The sequence below is a fragment of the Megalobrama amblycephala genome, linkage group LG11 (assembly GCF_018812025.1).
Source record: "Megalobrama amblycephala isolate DHTTF-2021 linkage group LG11, ASM1881202v1, whole genome shotgun sequence".
Lineage (NCBI taxonomy): Eukaryota > Metazoa > Chordata > Actinopteri > Cypriniformes > Xenocyprididae > Megalobrama > Megalobrama amblycephala.
In genome coordinates this window covers 29114083-29135517 of record NC_063054.1, presented here as the reverse complement: position 1 = coordinate 29135517, position 21435 = coordinate 29114083, and the positions used below count along the sequence as shown (strand labels likewise).

Genomic DNA, 21435 nt, shown 5'->3' with positions numbered 1-21435 from the left:
TGGTGTATTCCCTGCGTGCTGCAAGCCAGGCGAGGACGCCGTTGGACACCGCTGCGCGTCCTGCATAACAAACATTGTTTGGCTGTCTTTTTTTGCTCCACACAGACGTGCTCAACGGCATAGTAAAGCGCCTGAGGAGTGTACACTGATTCAGTACACTGCAGACACGATACTGATTTGTAATCATTTGTGTCAAGTGTTCACATCATGGCTGTGTTTTTGAATTTATTAAAATAGTGTGGGACGGACAGTGCTTGCATACTCTCTTGCATATGGGTAGATGCTGTGGAGAGCTTAATAGCTCTGGCCTTCCCTTCAAAACTGGCTATTTTTCAAAAATAATGTACCGTGAAGTGATTGTTCTGTTTTATATTCTACTGTTGTGAAGGTCACAGAGTCTTTGTAAATTTTGTGAATTTATATTGCAAAGAAAATGAACCAATATCTATCACAAAATGTTCTCTAATGTACTCTCGGTTTTGCCATAGGGTGCCCCAAGACCCCAATTTGGACCCAATTTCAGCATAAGCTGTGGTAGAACACCAACTTAGACCCCATTTTACCATAAATATGCTTTCATGCTGCACTCTAAAAAATGTTGGGTTAAAAACAACCCAAGTTGGGTTGAAAATGGACAAACTCAGCGAATGGGTTGTTTTAACCCTGCGGTTGTGTTTGTTGAGTAGTTTTATTTAACTCAACTATTGTTTAAAAATTACTGTATTGCTTGCTTAAAATGAATCCAAAGTATAACATTTATATGTTATACTTAAAACATCGGGGTGTGAAGATCAAGGAATATTGTACTTGTCTTCTGGCAAACATTTAAGTGTCTTCTGTTGCTTCCGAAGGGCAGTACTAAATGAAAAAAAAAAAAAAAAATTAAACAAAATAAGAAGAATTTGAACATCTTTATCCTGTTCAAAAGTTTTCATCCCTTACTATTAATGCATCGTGTTTCCTTCTGGAGCATCAGTGAATGTTTGAACCTTTTTTAATAGCTGTGTTTGAGTCCCTCAGTTGTCCTCAGTGTAAAAAGATGGATCTCAAAATCATACAGTCACTGCTGGAAAAGGTTCAAATATGCAAACAATGCTGGAAAACTGAAGGATTTTCAGGACCTGGAGGATTTTTCTGAAGAACAGAGCTCAGTTTAACTGCTCAGGACAAACAAGGGACTCATAAACAACCATCACAAAACAAAAAAACAGTCATAGATCATCCAGGCAACCACACACACTATTAAGAATCAAGGGTTCACAAACTTTTGAGCGGGGCGTTTTTTTTTTTGTCTTGTGGACCATATGTAATCAACATTTTTTTATGTGGAATATCTTACTCAGGACAGTACTAAATAAAAAATAACATGCATATTGTATGATCCCTCTTATTTTATTAAAATTAAGATTAAGATTAAGAGTCACTCAATTCAGGCATCAATTTTAATTGTTGATCCACAGTCAGTCATACAGGTTTTCAGAAACATGAGGGTAAGTAAATAATGGCATAAGTTTAATTTTGGGGTGAACGATCCCTTTTATAGGAAGTTGTAACCGTCATTCATACATTCTAACAGATTGTGTTCGTCAGCCAGGTGTTGTAGTGTACATATAGTGGAAATGCTCCATATAAGGATATTTTCCTCTGTCTGTGAAAGATCTGCCAAAAAGTGAAGGGCTCATATTCTCTGAAAGAATGTCTTTGAGTTCGTGTAATGGAGTTGGCCTGCTGCCGCCCACCCGGCCGGCTGTGGTGTGCCGGCCCATAGCCATATTTAGCTATTGCAGTCAATGGAACTTGGTGCATACTTACTGTCTGATGTCATCTCGTGATGCAAACCTGATACAATGCGGCTGAGAAGGAGAGCAGAAGAAAGGAATGAGAAGCAGGTTACTCACAGCCATTTATAAACAGCCATCAGGGCATCTGCATACTGTCAGATGATGAATTAGTAGTGCTGTCAGACAGTCCGGAGGACTCGGTTGGTGTGAATGAGATTTCTCAAAAGGCTGCTTAGGTCACAATAAATTAAGGATCACATACTAGCATGCTATAGGAATTTTAGTAACTTCCGAAGCACGTCAGTTGATTTTCTCTGAACAGTCACCTTGACAAAGACATTACTTGAATTGTAGACTTTGTAGAATTGTAGTTTTTATGCACAACATGATTGACTTGTATAATGAGCGCAAGTGCTTTTAATAATAATAGCAAATATTTTTTGTCCAGTGCAGTTCAGACCGCCTTAAAATGATGCATGAGTGTGAAGAAACTGATGTTGCATAATATCCTAATATTCAGAGTAACAAATATATTGACGCAATGACAGAAAAGTGCGGTTTGGTACTTAAAATGGAGACTTCAAGAGGATTTGTCTTCTGTGGTTTCACATCTAAATTCTTTTAGTATGAGTCAGTGTCCATTTTTGTTTGTTTGTGCAAAAGAACCACTATGTTTGAGGCATAGAAGTTTCTTCCTGGAGCAATGTTTTAGTTTGAGCTTTTTTTCAGGATTATATTCTTTTTGTCTTTTAATTTTGTGGAGTGTTTTAGTACACACATGCTTTGAATTAGAGGCTTAGGCATTTTTGTAAACCTCACAATGGAATGATGACCAAAAAAAAAATTCTCACACGACCTCAAAAATGGCGTATTTATACCCTTTTTGGTCTGAAGTGCATGCCATCCCTCGTACTCAGACATGCTACTTTTGTGTTCTTTTCATGCTGGGAAAAATAAATATTTAGCTGTGTCCCTCATCACCAGGCATCACGGATTACAGTTTCCAAGGGGATTATGTGTATAAAGATATAGATTGTAGGCTCCAGGCTGTTTTAACTCCATCTTCACTCCAGCAGGTGACATGTGAGTCGACCCGTGTTCTGTGAGCCAAAAATATACTGTATTAGTATTTGATTAAAAAGACATGAAGTGGCATAATGGGAGGATAAAAATAGTCAGCAGGACACTGATACAGGTTTGCTGCTCTGCTGGCTTTCAGCACATCTGTCAGGTGGAGACACAAAAGCCCATTTCCCCAACCGTATCCCGCTAGCAGGGCGAGAATGGAGCCACCACCTCATTAACAGACTGATGGCATCATTTAAAGCTGATTGTCATAATCATCGCCACTTCTTCACACTTCAGCACAATAATGCACCCAGATCGCTCAGCAGCCACGTCCGGATGTCTGTCATCTCTTTATGAATGACCCTTCAGCTACAGAAATCCCACATCCTGCTTTCTGAGCTCCTTCGAGATGAGCTGCACCGCCTTCTCTGCTCAAAGATGTTCATCCTTCTGTGTAAGGGGGAATCAGAGAGCTGGGACCAAATCTGTTGAAATTTTGGAAGAAGCCTTGCAAAAGACACCATATGGCTTAGCTTGGACACAGCCACCGTTAACCAAATTGCTGGGCCTTTCCAGGAGAGAGGGGAATTGCAATTGCCAAAAAGACTTCAATATGGTGCTCATTCTGCTCACTTTCTCACAATAGTCTGTCATTGTTTAATCAATGTTGGCCTCTTTTCTACATTTAATTATTTTTCAGTTTTTTTTTTTTTTTTTTAAGATCAGTCATTTTCCCTGTATTTTGGACTACATTTGCATACTTATGGTTTTTTTTTTCTCTGACACTAATCTTCATACATGATTTTGGCGTTTTCAAGTTATGATATACATAACTTCACATTACATCTTTGAGTTTTTAATGAGTCTTTTTTGACTTGTTTTAGTAAAATCTCTAAAAATCCTTCAAACAAGCTGCATGTACTTGAAGCAATGCTGCGTATGATAATTAAACTTGCTTTCATAGAGTGTATTTGAATAGAAGTTTATTTTGTCACAATACTGGCAGATTTTTTCACCTCATACTCAAAACAAGTGAAAACATCTGCCAGTGCAGTAAGACAAGATACGTTTGTATTAAAGATACATTTTCTGAAGATAAATGTAAAATTATCTTGTTTCAAAGATTTTTAGATATTTTTACTGGAAAATTAGACACAAAATACTCGTTATTGGATTTTGGATTTTTTTTGCAGTGTAATTTGATGACTTCTTAAGCACCACTGTTATTATACTTATAAAAAAATCTGTATATATTGCTTTTAAGATATGATTTTTTTTTTCTTTTTCTTGTTTTCTTTATCTTATTTTTTTTCTGTATTTTGTATTGTATTATCACCCTGTTTAAAATCCAATGAAGTCATACTGCCTTTAGAATCTGTTGTAGTAAGTTGTTGGAAGACATTCTGAATCAGGCTGTGAGCCGCCTACACTCCCTTAGCTACTGTTTCCTTGGTAACTGATGTCAGGAACGGAGACGCCAATAAATGGATCTGCTGCATGTTTCCCATCTTTTAAGCCCTTATTCCATGCTCAAGAAGGGGGTGTTTGAGAGAAAAAAAGTAAGCAAATTTTGCATTGCTTGTAGTTTTTCCTATATTCAAAATGCTCTGGACGGCAGTAGAGTTGCTCTAAACTAGTGCTGATTCCAAACTGGTATTGTTTTGGTCAGTTGCTTGCTATTTGATCATTTTTATTATTTTTATACTGGCTTCTTGAATTGTTGACTGTAGGCAGGTTTAACTTCTCCTTGAAAGAATACTGAATGGCCCTTTGACAAATATGTCTGGGTCTGCTCCAAAACACAAGAACAATCCCAGTCATGCTTCATTATGTCATTGTAGTGGAACTAAAAGCATTTAGGTACCTTTAAGTGACCACCAGTTCTGTTGAAAGGGGTTATTATGTAAATACATAGGAATGTTGAAGAACCAGGGTGCTTGTTTCCCCTGACATGATCAGAAAGAAGCAGGACATACAATACAATTAAATTCACATATGAAAATGAGGTCCAACTCGAGGGAAAAAAAAGGCCTACTAAAGTAAGACTTTAGTGTTGCTGAACCCCTCAACCCCATATTTTGGCCCCTTCCGGTCTCTCGCCTGAGATCCCGCTTCTAATTTTAAGTATTTGTGCTGCTTGTTATTTTCAGAATGTTGTGATCTCCTATGCCAGGGAATGCATATGTATCCAATGTGACTAGGCACAAATAAAGCACTCAACCGAAATGGTGCGAACTGCACTTGCGAACAGGTCTGGGGTGTCGTTCTTATTTAAGAAACAAGGAGCGCAAACATGTGATCCAATAAATCCTTTTTCCTGTTGGTCAAAAGCCAGTTTGGTTTAAAGTGATGTTTGTTCAGGGTTTATTTTCAGCAGCTTCCGAAAACAAGAAGCCCTTGATATTATTATGACCCCTCCATCCGTGTAGGATCGCTGGGATTGCACACCACTTGCATCATGAACAATTAACCTCACCTGACCCATATGTGTCATGAACCATCCTCGCTCTCATGTTTACCTAAAATTAAATATAGGCCTCGGATATCATATGTCCATTTTACCCCATTTCTGTTAAGTGTTGGGTCAGTGCTCATTTCTATAGGGGGCTTGTTCTAATACCCTGTTCAGGGGTGAATTATGGTTGGCACCGGTATGGCTGGCGTGAACTTTTGAGGTAGTATATTACCACAGACATGAGCGAGGCTTCCTCTGCTCTTTAATTACATCTCTGAGAGCATGGCTCAGGCTCAGCGGGGATTTTGGGGGAAGTGGGACACGCTCTCAGCAATCCACACCTTAACAGCATTTCATAATGGAGTGGCTTAGAATGCATCCTCTGGGAACCCAGGTACAAGAACAACTGAAACAAGGCAACTAAATTAAGCAGATATAGAGAACTCGGGCAGTAGACCAAGCATATGGAAGCTCCTTTTGGAAGATCTTCATAGCAGACCTTGTGGATTCACGGTTAGCTCTTTATAGTTTTATTCCCCTCGGTTCAACCCAACTGCAATTGTATCTTTTTCAGATGTTGAAGAATTGACCATTTGCTTAGCCCTGACACTTGGTGTGTGTGGTTGTAAAGATAACCGACAGCCCAAAATAGCCGATCTGAGGGTATGTTTACATGACAACGATGTACTAAAAACTGAAAAGGTTTTCCTTTGCTTTTTTAGCATACAGACGACAACATAGTTAAAACGATCCCCATTCACAATTATCCACGAAAATGACTAAAAATGCTGTATTACACATGCCTGGCCAGTAGTTGGCGATGTCACTTTGTAAAGAAACACTACGCGCCTATAGACTGAACACGTAATACGCATACGTTTTCACAGATTTGCATTTTTGTAGTTTACACAGAGATGATAATGGTATCATTTTCAAACACTTTTTTAAACCCATTTTTAAAAGTTTGCATTGTCAAGCCCCCAAAACGCCTTTAAAACGTTTTAAATAAACGGCCAAAACACAAAGTTTTCCGTTTTTGGTTGAAAACATTGTTGTGTAAATGGCCCCAAATCATTGCACAGAGAATCCTTGTGGCTGTCTGCCATTTTGTCTGTCAAGCTTTCATTTTTTAAATTTATTAATTTATTTACTTTTTGGCAAATTCCTTTAAAGGTGCCCTCGAATGAAAAATTGAATTTATCTTGGCATAGTTAAATAACAAGAGTTCAGTACATGGAAATGACATACAGTGAGTCTCAAACTCCATTGTTTCCTCCTCCTTATATAAATCTAATTTGTTTAATAGACCTCCGAAGAACAGGCGAATCTCAACATAACACCGACTGTTACGTAACAGTCGGGGTGTACGCCCCCAATATTTGCATATGCCAGCCCACGTTTCCAACATTATCATTATGAAAGGCATTAGACAAGGGCAGAACCTCTGGATCTGTGCACAGGTGAATCATCAGACTAGGTAAGCAAGCAAGAACAACAGCGAAAAATGGTTAGCATGTTGCTAATGTACTGTTAAATGTGGTTAAAGTTACCATCGTTTCTTACTGTATTCACGGAGACGAGAGAGCCGTCGCTATTTTCATTTTTAAACACTTGCAGTCTGTATAATTCATAAACACAACTTCATTCTTTATAAATCTCTCCAACAGTGTAGCATTAGCCGTTAGCCACGCAGCATAGCCTCAAACTCATTCACAATTAATGTAAACAATATAACAGTATACAATACTCACATAATCCGACGCATGCATGCAGCATGCATGACGAACACCTTGTAAAGATCCATTTTGAGGGTTATATTAGCTGTGTAAACTTTAAGGCACTGTTTAAGGCAAGCGTGAGCTCTGTGGGCGGAGAGCATGGGATTTAAAGGGGCCGCAGCATAAATCGGCGCGTTTATAATGATGCCCCAAAATAGGCAGTTAAAAAAATTAATTAAAAAAAATCTATGGGGTATTTTGAGCTGAAACTTCACAGACACATTCAGGGGACACCTTAGACTTATATTACATCTTTTAAAAACATAATCTAGGGCACCTTTAACTATGGTAAAAAGGTGTTTTTATGGCACATGTAATTTGAATATCCAGAGTGGCTTAATGGTGTTTGTGTTTGTTCCATTCCCGAAATCACCTGGTAATTTCGAAAAAATGCAAGAGTTGGATCAGACTTGTCTGTCTTCATGACACTGGCCTTCATTCATTTTAAATCTACGTGATTCCACAATGTTCACTACATTAAATAAAAATGTACAACTGTATGAATAAACTGAATAAAGTGTGTGTTTTTGGGCAGTTTTCATTAACACTGGTTCCAATTTAGGCAGTTACTTTGTGTCGTCATTTTGTTTGACAGACATAGATATAGTACCCGCCCTTGAAAAGCGGTGGGCGTAGTTAAGTAACCGCCGTCGTAAGGTCAGTTGAATACACATTGTTCTTAGAGTTAGATTGAAGTGAGACGTTGCAAAGAATTTTTTCATGCTGCTTTTACTTTAAAGATTTTATTAAATTAAGCAATATTACAATGAAAAACCATCAAGTCAGAATTGAGGCTAGCGCTGATCAGTTAACTGAAGAGAAAAACCTAATTTGGAAAAGATTTCAGACGATAACAGTAGTGTAAGTGAACAGCACTGCTACCGTTTCAACATATTATAGTACTGTTACTGTGAATTTTTTAGTTATGAGATTTGGTCTGAGATTTGAGGTTGGTTTCAGTGGCAGGACCGATGATACAGTAGGAGTGACTATATCGTAGCAGGTGTGACTGTGTCAGTTAAAGCCTTAGGCGTAAACATGCTCTTCTCAAGGGGTCTTTTAAAAGATTAGGGTGTGGTTTTCCCATCTTATTCTCTCCTTTGAAAACTTGTGGAGGCATGATGTCACTGCACCTGAGCTGATATTTGTCATTGCTGTGACTCTCATGCTGAGTGGAAGGTGTGTCTGGCAAGGTCCCAGGAAATGATATCATGTACGCCCATTCATGCAAAAATATGTGTGGGAGATTGTTTCACAGATGGACAGAGCAGGATCACCTGTCTTAATACAAACCCCAGTGACGAGGGTCTGACGTGTTTGATTATTAATCACAAATCCAGTTTCCCATGACAGCTGAAATCTGGCAGAAAATAAGTTGAGTTTCAATGAGCTGCTGTCTGTTTACACAAACACAAAGGAAGATCCTCAGTGGTTATGTAATTTAACAAAAGGTTAAAGTGGGTGTCTTAAAGGAATCATTTCCATTTTAAAATGAAAAATATACTATATGTACTATATTATCAACCTGGTAAATGTGTGTGTGTGTGTGTGTGTGTGTATTATTTATGTTTTTTTTATTTTATATTTGTATTCATTTATTTTATTATTTCTTTATTTATTTTCATATATTGTATTATTAATATATTATTGTGTTTGGAGTATTATTAATTTTGTTTTTGGTCAATATACAATCTTTATTTTGTTCGTAGCGCTTTGGGTTTCAGAAATTATTATAATTGTTACAGCATATGGGTTTAGAACAACATGATTGTGAGAAATTTTCCTTTTTTGGTGAAGTAAAATATTCTGGAAAGACGGCATGTTAAGGACAACCTGGATGATGAACGTTAAATGATAACTTTGATGTTAAACTCCTAATAATACACCATGTCCTCTTTACATTGTTAGGCTCTTTGGGTTTGATTTGCTTTCTTTCATGAGTGCTCTTCAGTTTGTTCTGCCCCTCATCTTCGAATTAGGTCCATCTGTCCAGTTTCAGAGCCAGAGCTGCAAACAGCCCATTTTTCTTCATTTACTGTCCCTGCTCTCCACAGTCTAGATGTATCTGGCTCTCTAATGTAATTACACACTGGAATTCTGGGCATGGGGATGTGCTGGATGCTGATTAAGCACAAGAGGACTGACAAACAAATCTTTCATAAACCCTTACTTAGCAGAACATCTGCAGGCGAGCTGGTCTGGTGCTGAAGTTGGCACTTCTCACACCTCTTGTGATCCATTTGAATGTGCTGCCCTCTAGTGTATGATGTGATGTACTGCGATTTTAGTACTCAGCTGTCTCCGTATCTGGAAGAAAGCAAGTCTTTTTTCTTTATTTGTTCTATAAAAGTCTTTCATACTGAAAATGTCTCAAAGGCCCTTTAAGGCCATCTTGTTAATGGCCCCAAACAGCTGTTTTCCAAATAGGTTCCTTCTATACACTGACTGACATTGAAACAGATCAAAACAGTTTCTCAGGGTTACTTATCAATCATCTATATCTCATCAATCATCTAAATATTATCTATGAAAATCATTGGCATTATAATTATTCTTTATTTAGCTCAAATCACAAAATATTTTTTGGCTAGTCCAGCTGCACTTGCATGTTATAGAGTAAACAAAGTACTTCTACTGCCACCATTTTGAGTATTATGATTTCTCCATTAATTTTGCATGAATGGCCCTTAAACTAAATTGAATTGTAATATCATATTAGTAATTGGTAATATTAATTAATGGTAGCAATATTGCTAATTAATAATATTAATAATAATTTAAATATATTATTTTTTTTAATTTTATAAATATAATATTATGGTGAGATTCAACAGTTTTACACTACCATTCAAAAGTTTGGTAAGATTTTTAAGAAAGAAGTCTCTTATGCCTCCCAAGGCTGCATTTATTTGATCAAAAATACAGTAAAACAGTAAAAAAAAAAACAATTATTACAAATTATTATATAATATTATATAATATTATCACAATTTAAGATAGCTTTTTCCATTTTAATATATTACATTTATTTCTCTGAATTTATTTCTCTTCAGTTTCACATGATCCTTCAGATATCATTCTAATATGCTGATTTGCTGCTCAAGAAACATAGAAATCAATGTTAAACAGTTGTGCTGCTTAATATGTTTGTAGAAACTGTTTATTTTTTCAGGATTCTTTGATTGAAGTTTAATAGAACGGAATTTATTAAAAATAGAAATGTTTTTGTAATAGTGTTGTAAGGCTTTACTGTCACTTTTGATCAATTTATTTGTGCCTTTGCTGAATAAAAGTATTAATTACTTTTTTCTAACCTGGTAATTGAAAAGTCGTACCCTTCTGCTCTTATGTGTCCTCAGGCAGCTGCAGGAGCTCCAGCGTCAGAAGGAGCAAGAGCGGGAACGACTGGAGCGAGAACGGCTAGAGCGGGAAAGGCTGGAGCGAGAGATGCTGGAACGGGAGCGCACGGAGAGAGAACGTCAGGAACGAGAGCGTCAGGAGCGAGAGCGGCTGGAGAGGGAACGTGCCGAGCAGGAACGTCTGGACCGCCTGGAGCGTGAGCGTCAGGAGCAGGAGCAGCTGGAGCGAGAACGCCAGGAACGGGAGCGCGCCGAGCGGGAGCTGATGGAGAGAGAACGTGCGGAGAGAGAGAAGCAAGAGAGGGAGCACCAAGAGCAGCTGGACAGAGAGCAGATGGACTGGGAGAGAGGGAGACGCATCTCCAACGCCGGTGAGCATCTTTATCTTCTCCAATCTCTTTTTATAGACTGGTCTGACAGATAAGATGTAGACAGGATGGGCTGGGGTCAAAAGATGAACGAGGTTTTAACACAAACTAACAATACAAGTTGCTTTTCTTCTGTTGTAGACTATGCTGAGCATGCAAATGCCTGTGAAATGCTGTTAGTGTCCATTAGAAATAATTTATTACAGTGTTGTAGTTATTACGCCCTTGAAATTTCAATTAAAACAATTTTTTATGTTATTCTGTAATGTTAACTATGCATTCGAACTGGGGATGCACCGATATTACAGTTCTGGCTGATAATTGTTTTCATACTATGGCTGGTAATCGATAAAAAGCTGACAACAGATTAAAAATCTGTACTACTTTGTCTAAAAATAATGCCACATTCACAAAAACTCAAATAAATGCTATTCTCGTCAATGTTTAATCATTGTTGTGATGTTTAATGTAAGCAGCACCACAGCAATATAATAAAAGGAATGAATAATGAATAAAATGAAATATGGTTAATTATTCAATAGGAGATGTACTTAAGAAAAAAGTTTGTTTGAATAAAAAGGTAAGACCTCTATTATAAGAACGCGGTGTTCAAGAAAAAGAGCTCCTAAAAGGTTAAATCTTATGTAATCTATCTATTTAAGATATATAAGTATGGCAAATGTAATATAAAATCTAAAAATTGGCAAAAATGAGGCACCAAAACATATCCAATATCGTCTGACAGCAATAAGTAACAAAAAACAAATTGTCCGAAAAATCAATGTGTCTTTATATACTGTGCATCTCTAATTCGAATGTTTCCTTTTGTTGTTCTTGGTGTAAAATTTATTTTTAGTATACGCTTGGCCTCTAGTTCGATGGAAGGAAAGGGACACCACCTCCTTGCGTCTTATAATATCAATAGGCGATCTTCTCCTGACGTGTCCATCTGTCAGTATGTTGGAAGAGTCTGAATCCACAGCTTGAAAGATGATTAAACTCAGGGAGAGCGGCACAAACTAACCACATTTCTCTCACACTCTCCTTTGTACAGCCCACTAGGTTATTATGGGTAACCTGCCAGGACTCGAGAACGGGGGGTGTCGAGAATTTAGGTGACCGTAGAGAGGGGCTGCGGATCTTACCAAGCATCAATACGAATGTTGCTGAAACCAGTTTAACTTTTGTAATTTGACATAGGTCTGATAGAAACAGGATATTGAGTCGAAAAAAAAAACGTCTGACATTTTTCCCCCATGGTGATTGGATCGTGAAATGTGTGCGTTATATAACAGAATGTATTCAAACTGAATTCAAGTTTGCTAAAACATTGGCTTAAAGGGATAGTTTACCCAAAATCTGCATGAATTCCTTTCTTCCGTTGAACAACAAAGAAGATATTTTGAAGAATGTCAGTAACCAAATAGTTGATGGACCCCATTGACTTCCATAGTATTTTTTTCCTATACTATGGTAGTCAGTGGGTTCCATCAACTGTTTGGCTACCCATATTCATCAAAATATCTTGTTTTGTGTTCAAAAGAAGTGTGTTCTTTTTTGTGTTCTTTTTGGGTGAACTATCCCTTTATACGCTATTTGGCTTTGACTACTGGTTAACAATATCCAATAGCCTGTATAAATGAGATTAGCAGAAAAGGAAAGTTTTTAGATTTGACAGTTTATTTTGTTTCACAATAACATGCTCCAATGAATAGTTCACAATAAGACAAGGAACTTGCAATATGAAAGTAAACAAGATCAATTTTGATTTACTGTTTACTTTAAAGGGCTTTTTATAATGTTGGGTATATACAGCATACTTGAGTTCATCACATTAGATGCATACATTTCTCAGAATCATATGCTGTCCAAAAATACACATTTTCTTCTTTATGGGGGAGGGGGTGTTTATTCCACAAACAGTCTATGAGAGGTCAGGCCTCAGGCTTTGATGGGCATAATTGTCATTCAAGTGTTAAACATTTGAGCAGTTTAGCATGGTGAATGTGTGATCTTTGCATCAAATAATCTGTATTATATGCCACTGATGCTATACTTTGCATATAACAAGATGCATTATTCCACAAAGGGATGTCAAAAGTACTTCAGTACCAAGTCAGAAACCTTTTAACCTTTTATAGCTTGCTCAGGGATGTATTAAACCTAAATTACTACTAACTCAACTGGTTCTGTCAGAGATTAACATACTGGCAGTCAGATTTGTGAAGGAGACAGTCTTTCCCCTTATATTAGATTAGAACAGCTATATTCACTTTACATACTCCTAAAAGCTCTCAAGGAAGGCAAGCATAACGTTTTCCTGATCGCAAATTCCGCACATAAATGTTTTCAGTGTCATTTTTTAAAATGCTTAGTCAAATCATTGTACAGCTAGTCTGCAGCTGATGTTTTTCACTGCAGTACTGACTGGCAGGTGCTCTTAATGTTTTATTCTGACTGTTAAATTGACACTAAATTGAGATCTCTGTCTGTTATGAAGTTCTTCTGTAGCTGTAGTTGTATTTTTAGTGGATCTTGTCTTGACTCTGTGACTTCTGAGTCGTGTCTGGGAGAAGGATTATCAAATAAATACCCTGAGATTCTGCTGGATGTGTGCAACAAAATCTGTATCATTAGTCAAGGCACTAGTAAGTATAATTGAATACATGTACTTCTATTTAATGGAAGGTGTAAATGGATATTTATAGCCAAATGGTTCACTTTTACACTTCAGCGGATAATATGCAATAGTTTGTAAATAAATAAACCCATTAGTATGAAAAACATTGAATGTGAGGATCCATAGTCACAAGTTGATTTAATAAAGTTGGATTAGTCCTTCTAGAGCACAGCCGATTGGTCTTGCCATGTGACCGCCTGTGCTCTAGGAGTGGAAGAATTTCATTAAGTCACTCTGGTGAACATACTGCACTACATCACGGTTCATGTGGGCTTGTCAAAGCTAATAGTGTAGAAACGTAGAAGAGGCAAGTGAAATGGAAGAAAGTAAGGTACAAATAGGTTACATTATCATTTAAAACAAGGAAAAAAAACTGAAATCAGCTGCACTCAAGTCATGAAGCCAGCTTGAACAATGGGAAAGTGTTAATAAGGAGATGACCTGAATGTAGGGCATGATAATTTGTGTTTGCCTGTGTGTTGACGTGTATTTTGAAGAGTGCTCAGGGGGCGTGGTGGGTTTCACGCAGCAGGAGGGCAGCTGTGTCTGCAGGCTGCTTATGAGAATCACTAGAGCAGAAAGATTTGGCCAACATATGGCAGGCAGTGACTCTTACAGCGCAGACTCTCTATAAACCAAAGCATGAATTTACATGCATTTCCTATATAAACAACCATAAATACATTATAATACATTATATTGCCTTGCACTAGTAAACATGTATATTGTCTAAAATCAAGTGACTGGCTTTTAATAACATCTGTATAGTGATGTATTTATGTATACTACTGTTCAAAGTAGTACTGTTTGGGGTCAGTAAGATATATAAAAAAGAATTTTTATAAAGATTTTTTTTTTTTTAAAAGAAAAAATGAATGCTTTCATTTAGCAAGAATGCATTAAAGTGATCAAAAATGACCCTAAAAACATTTATAATGTTACAAAACATTTATTTTTCAAATAAATGCTGGTCTTTATATTCATCAAAGAATCCTGAAAAAATAAATAAATAAATGTATCACGGTTTCCACAAAAATATTAAGCAGCACAACTGTTTTCAACATTGATGATAATAAGACATGTTTCTTGAGCACAGAATCAACATCATATAATGCTTTCTGAAGGATCATGTGACACTGTAATGATGCTGAAAATTCATCTTTGCCATCACAGGAATAATACGTTTTAAAATATATTAAAATGGAGAGTTATTTTAAATTGTATTATTATTTCGCAAATCGGCGTTTTTGCTGTAGTTTTATGAACATGAGAGACTTCTTTTAAAAACATTAAAATCTTACTGACCCAAAACTTTTGAATGGTAGTATGTTGTCTTTTTTTTTTTTACACATTATTTCAACTATTTTGTACATAGTTTTATGGGCTGGGCTTGTTGTTTGATTTTTCATAACAACAAAAAAAGTTCTATTTTTGACAAATGTAAAGGCTCTTTCACTCCAAAAGTGATATGAATAAGCCTCAGGCTGAAGGAAATGCAAATTCACACCTGTACAGTAGAGGGCGCAGCTCAAACAAACCTTTTAGCTTTGCTGTCATTCTGGATCGCAGGAGATGAAAGTTCAACATTTGTTACCTGAACAATACATAAAAAAAAAAAAAAAGTGATGTTTATCTAAAGCCATTTTTGCTTATTAGTATGGCTGAACTGGATCATCAAAGTTCAGTAGCGAAGACATTGGTTAATAAAGTGAGATTAAATGCATAAAGTATATTTGTTTAATTTAATATATTTAATTATTGCAGGTTTGCATAACATTCTGAGATTGCATTTAACTGTTTTTGATTCATTTTGAGGAATACTGATTGTTTTTGTGCAAGTGAGATGACTAAATGCTTAAATATTTTGCTGTAAATTCAAAAGGATTGCGTTACTTCACTAGTTACTTGAACAAAAGTAATCTGATTACGTAACTCTGTTTCTTGTAACGCGTTACCCCCAACACTGCTCACCAGTTATGCTGTTTCAGTGGAAATTTAGGAGTATTGGGTTAAATTTGTTAGTTGATATCCCATTCAGATTTTAATGTGATATTAGGCCATATAAAGTGCAAAAAGAACGAACTAATTTTTATTAGCATAACTTCTATTTATTATCATTTTCTTGGCATGCAGAGAGTGGATGACTAGCATTTAGCAGGTGTGTGATGATGCTGAGACGCTAACCTCACGTGACATGCATCCAGCAGTACAGAAACCCTTCGGTCTCTTAAAAGTACTACATGCTAAACAGGATGTCTGTGTAACATTTTACCCACGTGTTGGAATTGATCTATCTTTTCCAGTTCATGATGTTGTCTACAGCTAACCGATTGTACTAATTCTAGTGTGTTCCCTGTTCATAGACAGAAATAAGAACATATGATGGACTTGTAGGTCTCTGCTGGTTTTCTTGCTTCATTTGCCCCCTTTCTCTCTTCTGTCTCCTTCCCCCCTTTCTCTCTTTGTCTTGTGTTTTTCCCTTTGCACGGTTGCTGCTACCTCCCTCCTGTCCTGTCCTGTCCTCCGGTTACGTGCAGCATTTGAAAGCACCCTCTACACTCCTCAACCTCCCGAATACAAGACCACCTCCTCCTCACCCGTCTCTCCTTCCACACCCAGCTACCCTCCACCGACGCCATCGCCCTCCACAGCCACTCCTCCGACCCCGCCCCTGCGTCACTCGGCCTCCCGATTCGCCACGTCGCTTGGCTCCGCCTTCCACCCGGTCCTGCCTCATTACGCCACTGTCCCTCGCAGACAACCTGCCCCGGCCACACCGCCGCCCCCTGCCCCAGCTCCTCCTCCTCCATTAGCTCCGGCCTCCAAATCTGTCATCTGGACGGCTAACAACTTTACTCCCTTACCGCCTTCTCCTCCGGTCATGATCAGCAGCCCCCCGGGGAAGGCAACGGGCCCTCGCCCGATGATCGCAATCCCAGCCCCCAGCCCGCTCTCCCAGAAACCACCTTCCCCCATCTCGGCGCCCAACGGGCCACCCACCTCGCTTCACTTCCACACCTCGTCCCCCGTCTCGGGTCAGCCATTTTCTTCGCCTCCCACGCCACCCCCTCCACCGCCCCTGTACTCTCCCTCACCCACCTTGCCCATCGCTCCCCTTGTGTCTTGTCCCTCACCCCAGCCTGCTGTTCTCCCTTCTCCTTCCACAGCCTTCCCCGCCTCTGCTGAGCACTCTGTAAACTCTGGGTTGGGAGACTCCTGCTCCTGTGCTCCAGAGCCGCCCACTCAGCCTGCTGACTTCCCCAGCCAGCCGGGTAAGGCCTCTTCTGTGTCGCTCAGCCTCCACTAACCCGCTAATTGGGGTTCGAGGAGGGGGCCTGCCATGTTGAGCTGGGTTGCTTTTGGCTGCAATTGGCTACTATCGATTGCTTGTTGGCTCAATATGAAAGTCCTCAGGAAATGTTTTGCTGTTTTGTCTTGTCTGTTGGGTTGTACTGGTTCCCGTGATCATCGGTTTGATGGATGCTCATTTGTGTGGCCTGTAATTGTGTGATATGGCATGGCATGAAAACACATCTCCACTCTCTCGTGAAACTTTGAAATGAATCTCACAGATTGCAAAGCGAATGTCTTCGCTTTAGTTCTCATCTTTTTTTTTATGCAGTTTATCACAACCATCTCATTCTGATTATTGGTTTATGGTAAAGAAGGTCTAGATGTTAGCATGTACAAGTGAACTGTCATTGCACAGTAATCTTTACATGGTCTATAACTGGCTGCTTCACATCCTCTTTGGTTATTCACATTCACACATTTATTCATGAAACATCCTCATTTTAAAAAGCAACGTTTAAATGAACTGCAAATTAATCCTTTTTTCGTCTTTGACCAGGTTTATGTTACATACTGCATACAATAAGTGGAGCTTTTCATGTGAGGTCAGGTCATCCGCAAAGAAGAAATAAGATCAACTCTTCCTCTGAATTATTTATAGAAGAGGTTTTAGACTTTACACTTCATATGCATGATGCAGTTTGACATTGAGCTAAATTCTACGCACTAATATGATTAACTTCACTGTGTTTGGCAAGGGTGCATGAAAATAGTCAGACTGGCACCTTCCTAAATTGTGAAGTTTTGTACTCTTTATACATAGTGATACAACATCAGCTTTAAGGTACTTTTTAAGGATTAGATGGGATGAAACCATTACCCAATTACTCTGCATTTTTCTTCATTTTGTTAAATTTATGTACAGATTTGTTTCATGTTCCCATGAATCATCAGTATCGTCCTTGTGTATAATGTTATAATGATCATCAGCTATGGACAAGTGTTCAATCATGTATTAATGTCATCTGTCTGTGTTTACTATTATGAATGAGCTTTGGATGTGAATTATTACTCTTATTACGGCAGTGTATATAAATATTATATTATATATTATATTATGCTATGACATCCATTTAGCTCATTTCACAATCATTTCACATCTATTTCACAATGCAAAACCAAGAAGTTAAAACAGTCCTGAATGTAGAACAAATCAAAGTTTAACTGATCAGCACAGAAAGTTACAAAGAAAAATCCTAATTATGTTCTTATTTATTTGTCTCTACAGATTCAGTACAGGGGATGCCAACCCCTCCACCCCCACCACCCCTCCCTCCCGGCTCTACTGTGACTCCCACCACTGCTGGACCTCCGCCACCCCCTGGTCCCCCTCCTCCCCCTCCACCTCTGCCCCCCACACTTACCCCAACAGGGCCTCCCCCTCCCCCTGGGCCACCACCTCCACCCTCAGGTCAGGCTCCGCCACCAGCACCACCTCCACCACCTGCCCCACCTTTGCCCTCGGGTCTGTTCACCCCCTCGCCCACCACAGAGGAGAACAAGGGCCTCTCTGGGCTTGCAGCCGCCCTTGCTGGAGCCAAGCTAAAGAAAGTGCCAAGGGTAAGGGTTTGGGGCCTGTAAAACTCTCACATGGATTGAATTACACCATAAATGTCTTAACGCTGAACCCTGATGTACACATGCTGAAGTTCTTTTTCCTTAGGGGTAAAAAAAAAAGTTTGAAATATCTTTGCATCAGTGTACTGTTAGAATACGCTACAGGGAGTGGTGTTTAGATGACTATGTAAATATGTGATGCATGCTTTCCTATCAATAACTTAAACAAAAAAACAAAAACACAAATTGACAGCAGTGAGAAAACAGCAGTTAAAAAGCATATGATCTTAGACCTTATACACAGCAGCGCCATTAAAGGTATGAAAGTGACTTACTGTGCTTTCAATGGCATCCGCTGCAAAAAGCTGTATAAATCTCATAGATCACTTATAATTTTCCACACCTCATGTTGTCTGGATTTTTAATCTAGTGAAGTTTCTTGGAAAGATTTTTGCAGTGTTTCCTCAGCAGAACAATCCATAAACACATTCAATAACAGTACAACCCACTGAAGAGATGTGTATCCCTTAAAAATCAAAGATAGCATTGATGTGAATAAGGTCTATTGTGGTGTGGATATGTTTGCACAAGCTCTGCATTTCGGCTCTCCAGTCAAGTCATATCACGTTTATTTATATAGCACTTTATACAATAGATTGCTTCAAAGCAAGCAGCCTTACAGTATTAAACATGAAAAAACAGTGTCAGTGTCATGGGGCGTTCACACCAGACGCGACTTGCGCAATCCGTGTGTAGTTTGATGCTTGAACATTTTGAGTTTACTCGCTTCATTCGTGTGTGAAATTCACTTCACAACAGACACAAATTCACGTCGTGAGAGGGGTTTCTGCCAGGTGGCTCCAGTCTCGTTTCTGCACACTTCCTCTGAATAAAGACATCTCGTCAGCGGGTAGTTGTAAAATACGGCGAATAAGCTCAATTTGTCAGCTTTAGCTAGCTTGTAGTCTCAATATATATAGCTCAAATTGAGTAAAGAGCATTTTTTTTACAACCTACGAGACCTCCTCACTCACTTTCTTCCAAGCAAGATCCTTTTTATTCCTGTTTCTAGAAAAGTACAAAGATGTATCGTACAGCGACGATGATTTTTGTCCTCCATTGTTGTTTTGGATTTCTGCCTCTGCTCACTACGTCGTAATCACGTCACTACTAGAGCAAGCTCCTGATTGGTTAACGCAGCGCAAATATTCGCCAAAGTTCAGATTTTTCAACTCGCGTGAATCACGCGTTACGTGTGCCAAACGATCAAAACGCTGAATTCACGCCGCAGGATGTCTATTCACGTCTTTGCATTGACTTAACATGTAAATCATGTAAACATGTAAATCTCGCGCTTAACGCTTCATTTGCGTCTGGTGTGAATGCACCATCAGTCTTTACTTTGCGGCCGACCTTGACGGACTAAACAGAAGAAATGAACCAGAAAAGATTTTCACGTCAAAGAAGGTGGAGCCTCATAACACACCTACATATTATGTTATCGCCAGTGGTAGTTCGAAGGTGTTTATTTTGGCAAACTGTTTCAAACTCCCTGATTTTGTTCAAAATTACATCACACCAGTTTGTTCTTTGGTTCGCTTGAAGTAAATCAGGACCTTAAAAAGGATAACGTCTTGAAGTTTTTCGTGAACATCATCAAAAATGCTAAAAATGTTCAATACCAAATCCTCTGTTACTATAGAGTGATGAGCCCCTAGCTCCAGCCGCAGGAACCACGGTGAGTTCTGGTGGTGCCAAGCCTGAGGCATCCCGTGGGAATGGTCCTTTACCTGGAGGAGGAGGTCTAATGGAGGAGATGAGCGCCCTGCTGGCCAGGAGGTGAACTACGTTTTATCTTTAATGCCAGGATGATTGCAGTGATAGAAGCAGGGACTAGTTTTCAAACAATGATTAGTCTTGGAATTTAGTTGAAATTATGTTTTTCTGAGGTTAATTATCAGAAATGTTGTATCATATCCAGAAATGTAATGAAGTGTAAGAATATGTACCGTTGATTTGATACAGGAGAAGAATTGCTGAGAAGGGATCATCACCAGAGCCTGAGCAGAAAGCTGTGAGTTAATATAGTGCCTCATTCAGCTGTATACAGTCTCTGACTAAACCTGTACATTACAGGCTACTCCTAATTTTCATTGATTTGATCAAACAGTTTGTGATGGATTTTCAAAAAGATATATATATATATATTTTTTTATTTCTCCTTTAGGATGACATTGAGGCTACCATAACTCCAAAAGTGTCAGCCTGTAGCACACCAGGTAAGCAGGGGAAAAGCAATGCTAAAAATAAATGATAAAACTAAATAATAGTGCTCTTTATGAATCATGAGGTTAGCAAAATTAATGGTTAAATTAAAGTCTGTGGTATTTTGGTGCAGATTCATTTGACACATGTTAGTTACATGGCTTTAGCATAATTTTGCATATTTTTGAGTCTGTGCAGTTCATGATAATTTTTAAAATAAATTTTAAGGATTTTTTTTATTTACGTAAAAACAGCTTTTTTTTTAACTGGGTCTTGAAGCAAAAACTGTTTGAGAAAGATGGCTATTTGATAACATTAATAATACCAATATCATAAAATCTAACATTGCATTGCATTTCTTTGACAGATATGCCCAGAAAGCCTTGGGAGAGGACAAACACCATGAATGGTAGCAAATCACCAGTCATTGGAAGGTAATAATTTGCATGTTATACCTCCACCAATTCATAGTTCCTTTTGAAGAAAAATGTCCTGCTTTTGGGATCTGACTCTTCGGCAGGTCCCGCTTTCTCAAAGCTACTTTGAATTATTGTTGCTTCGACTGCTTTGCATCACATGCTTGTGGCCGGGGGGCCCCTCACAATCGCATGTCAGAATGTAGGCAGTCGGGTCCCGTGCTTGAAATCACTAAAACACAGTGCTGTTGCTTCTCATCAGGTCTGTGTGTACCAGAGCTGTTTAGCATTTTTTGAAGGGTTTGCTTATTCTTTTTGCTTAGTATATGCCATCCATTCAGGCATTTGCACATACAA

At 38.5% G+C, this 21435-nt stretch overlaps 1 protein-coding gene across 9 annotated transcripts in view; it reads left to right on the top strand.

Moving 5' to 3' along the window:
- enah (ENAH actin regulator) overlaps positions 1–21435 on the top strand; it is a 108027-nt gene that overhangs the window by 80438 nt on the left and 6154 nt on the right. For 5 of the 9 annotated variants that reach the window (XM_048207301.1, XM_048207299.1, XM_048207298.1 and 2 more), the window contains exons 5-11: positions 10442–10812; positions 16657–16761; positions 18069–18400; positions 20100–20236; positions 20423–20471; positions 20625–20676; positions 21030–21096. In XM_048207301.1, the coding sequence (XP_048063258.1) occupies positions 10442–10812; positions 16657–16761; positions 18069–18400; positions 20100–20236; positions 20423–20471; positions 20625–20676; positions 21030–21096 (1113 nt within the window). Of the gene's footprint in view, positions 1–10441; positions 10813–16026; positions 16762–18068; positions 18401–20099; positions 20237–20422; positions 20472–20624; positions 20677–21029; positions 21097–21435 lie in introns of all 9 variants that reach the window. The other 4 variants (XM_048207293.1, XM_048207294.1, XM_048207300.1 and 1 more) reach the window with 2 other exon arrangements.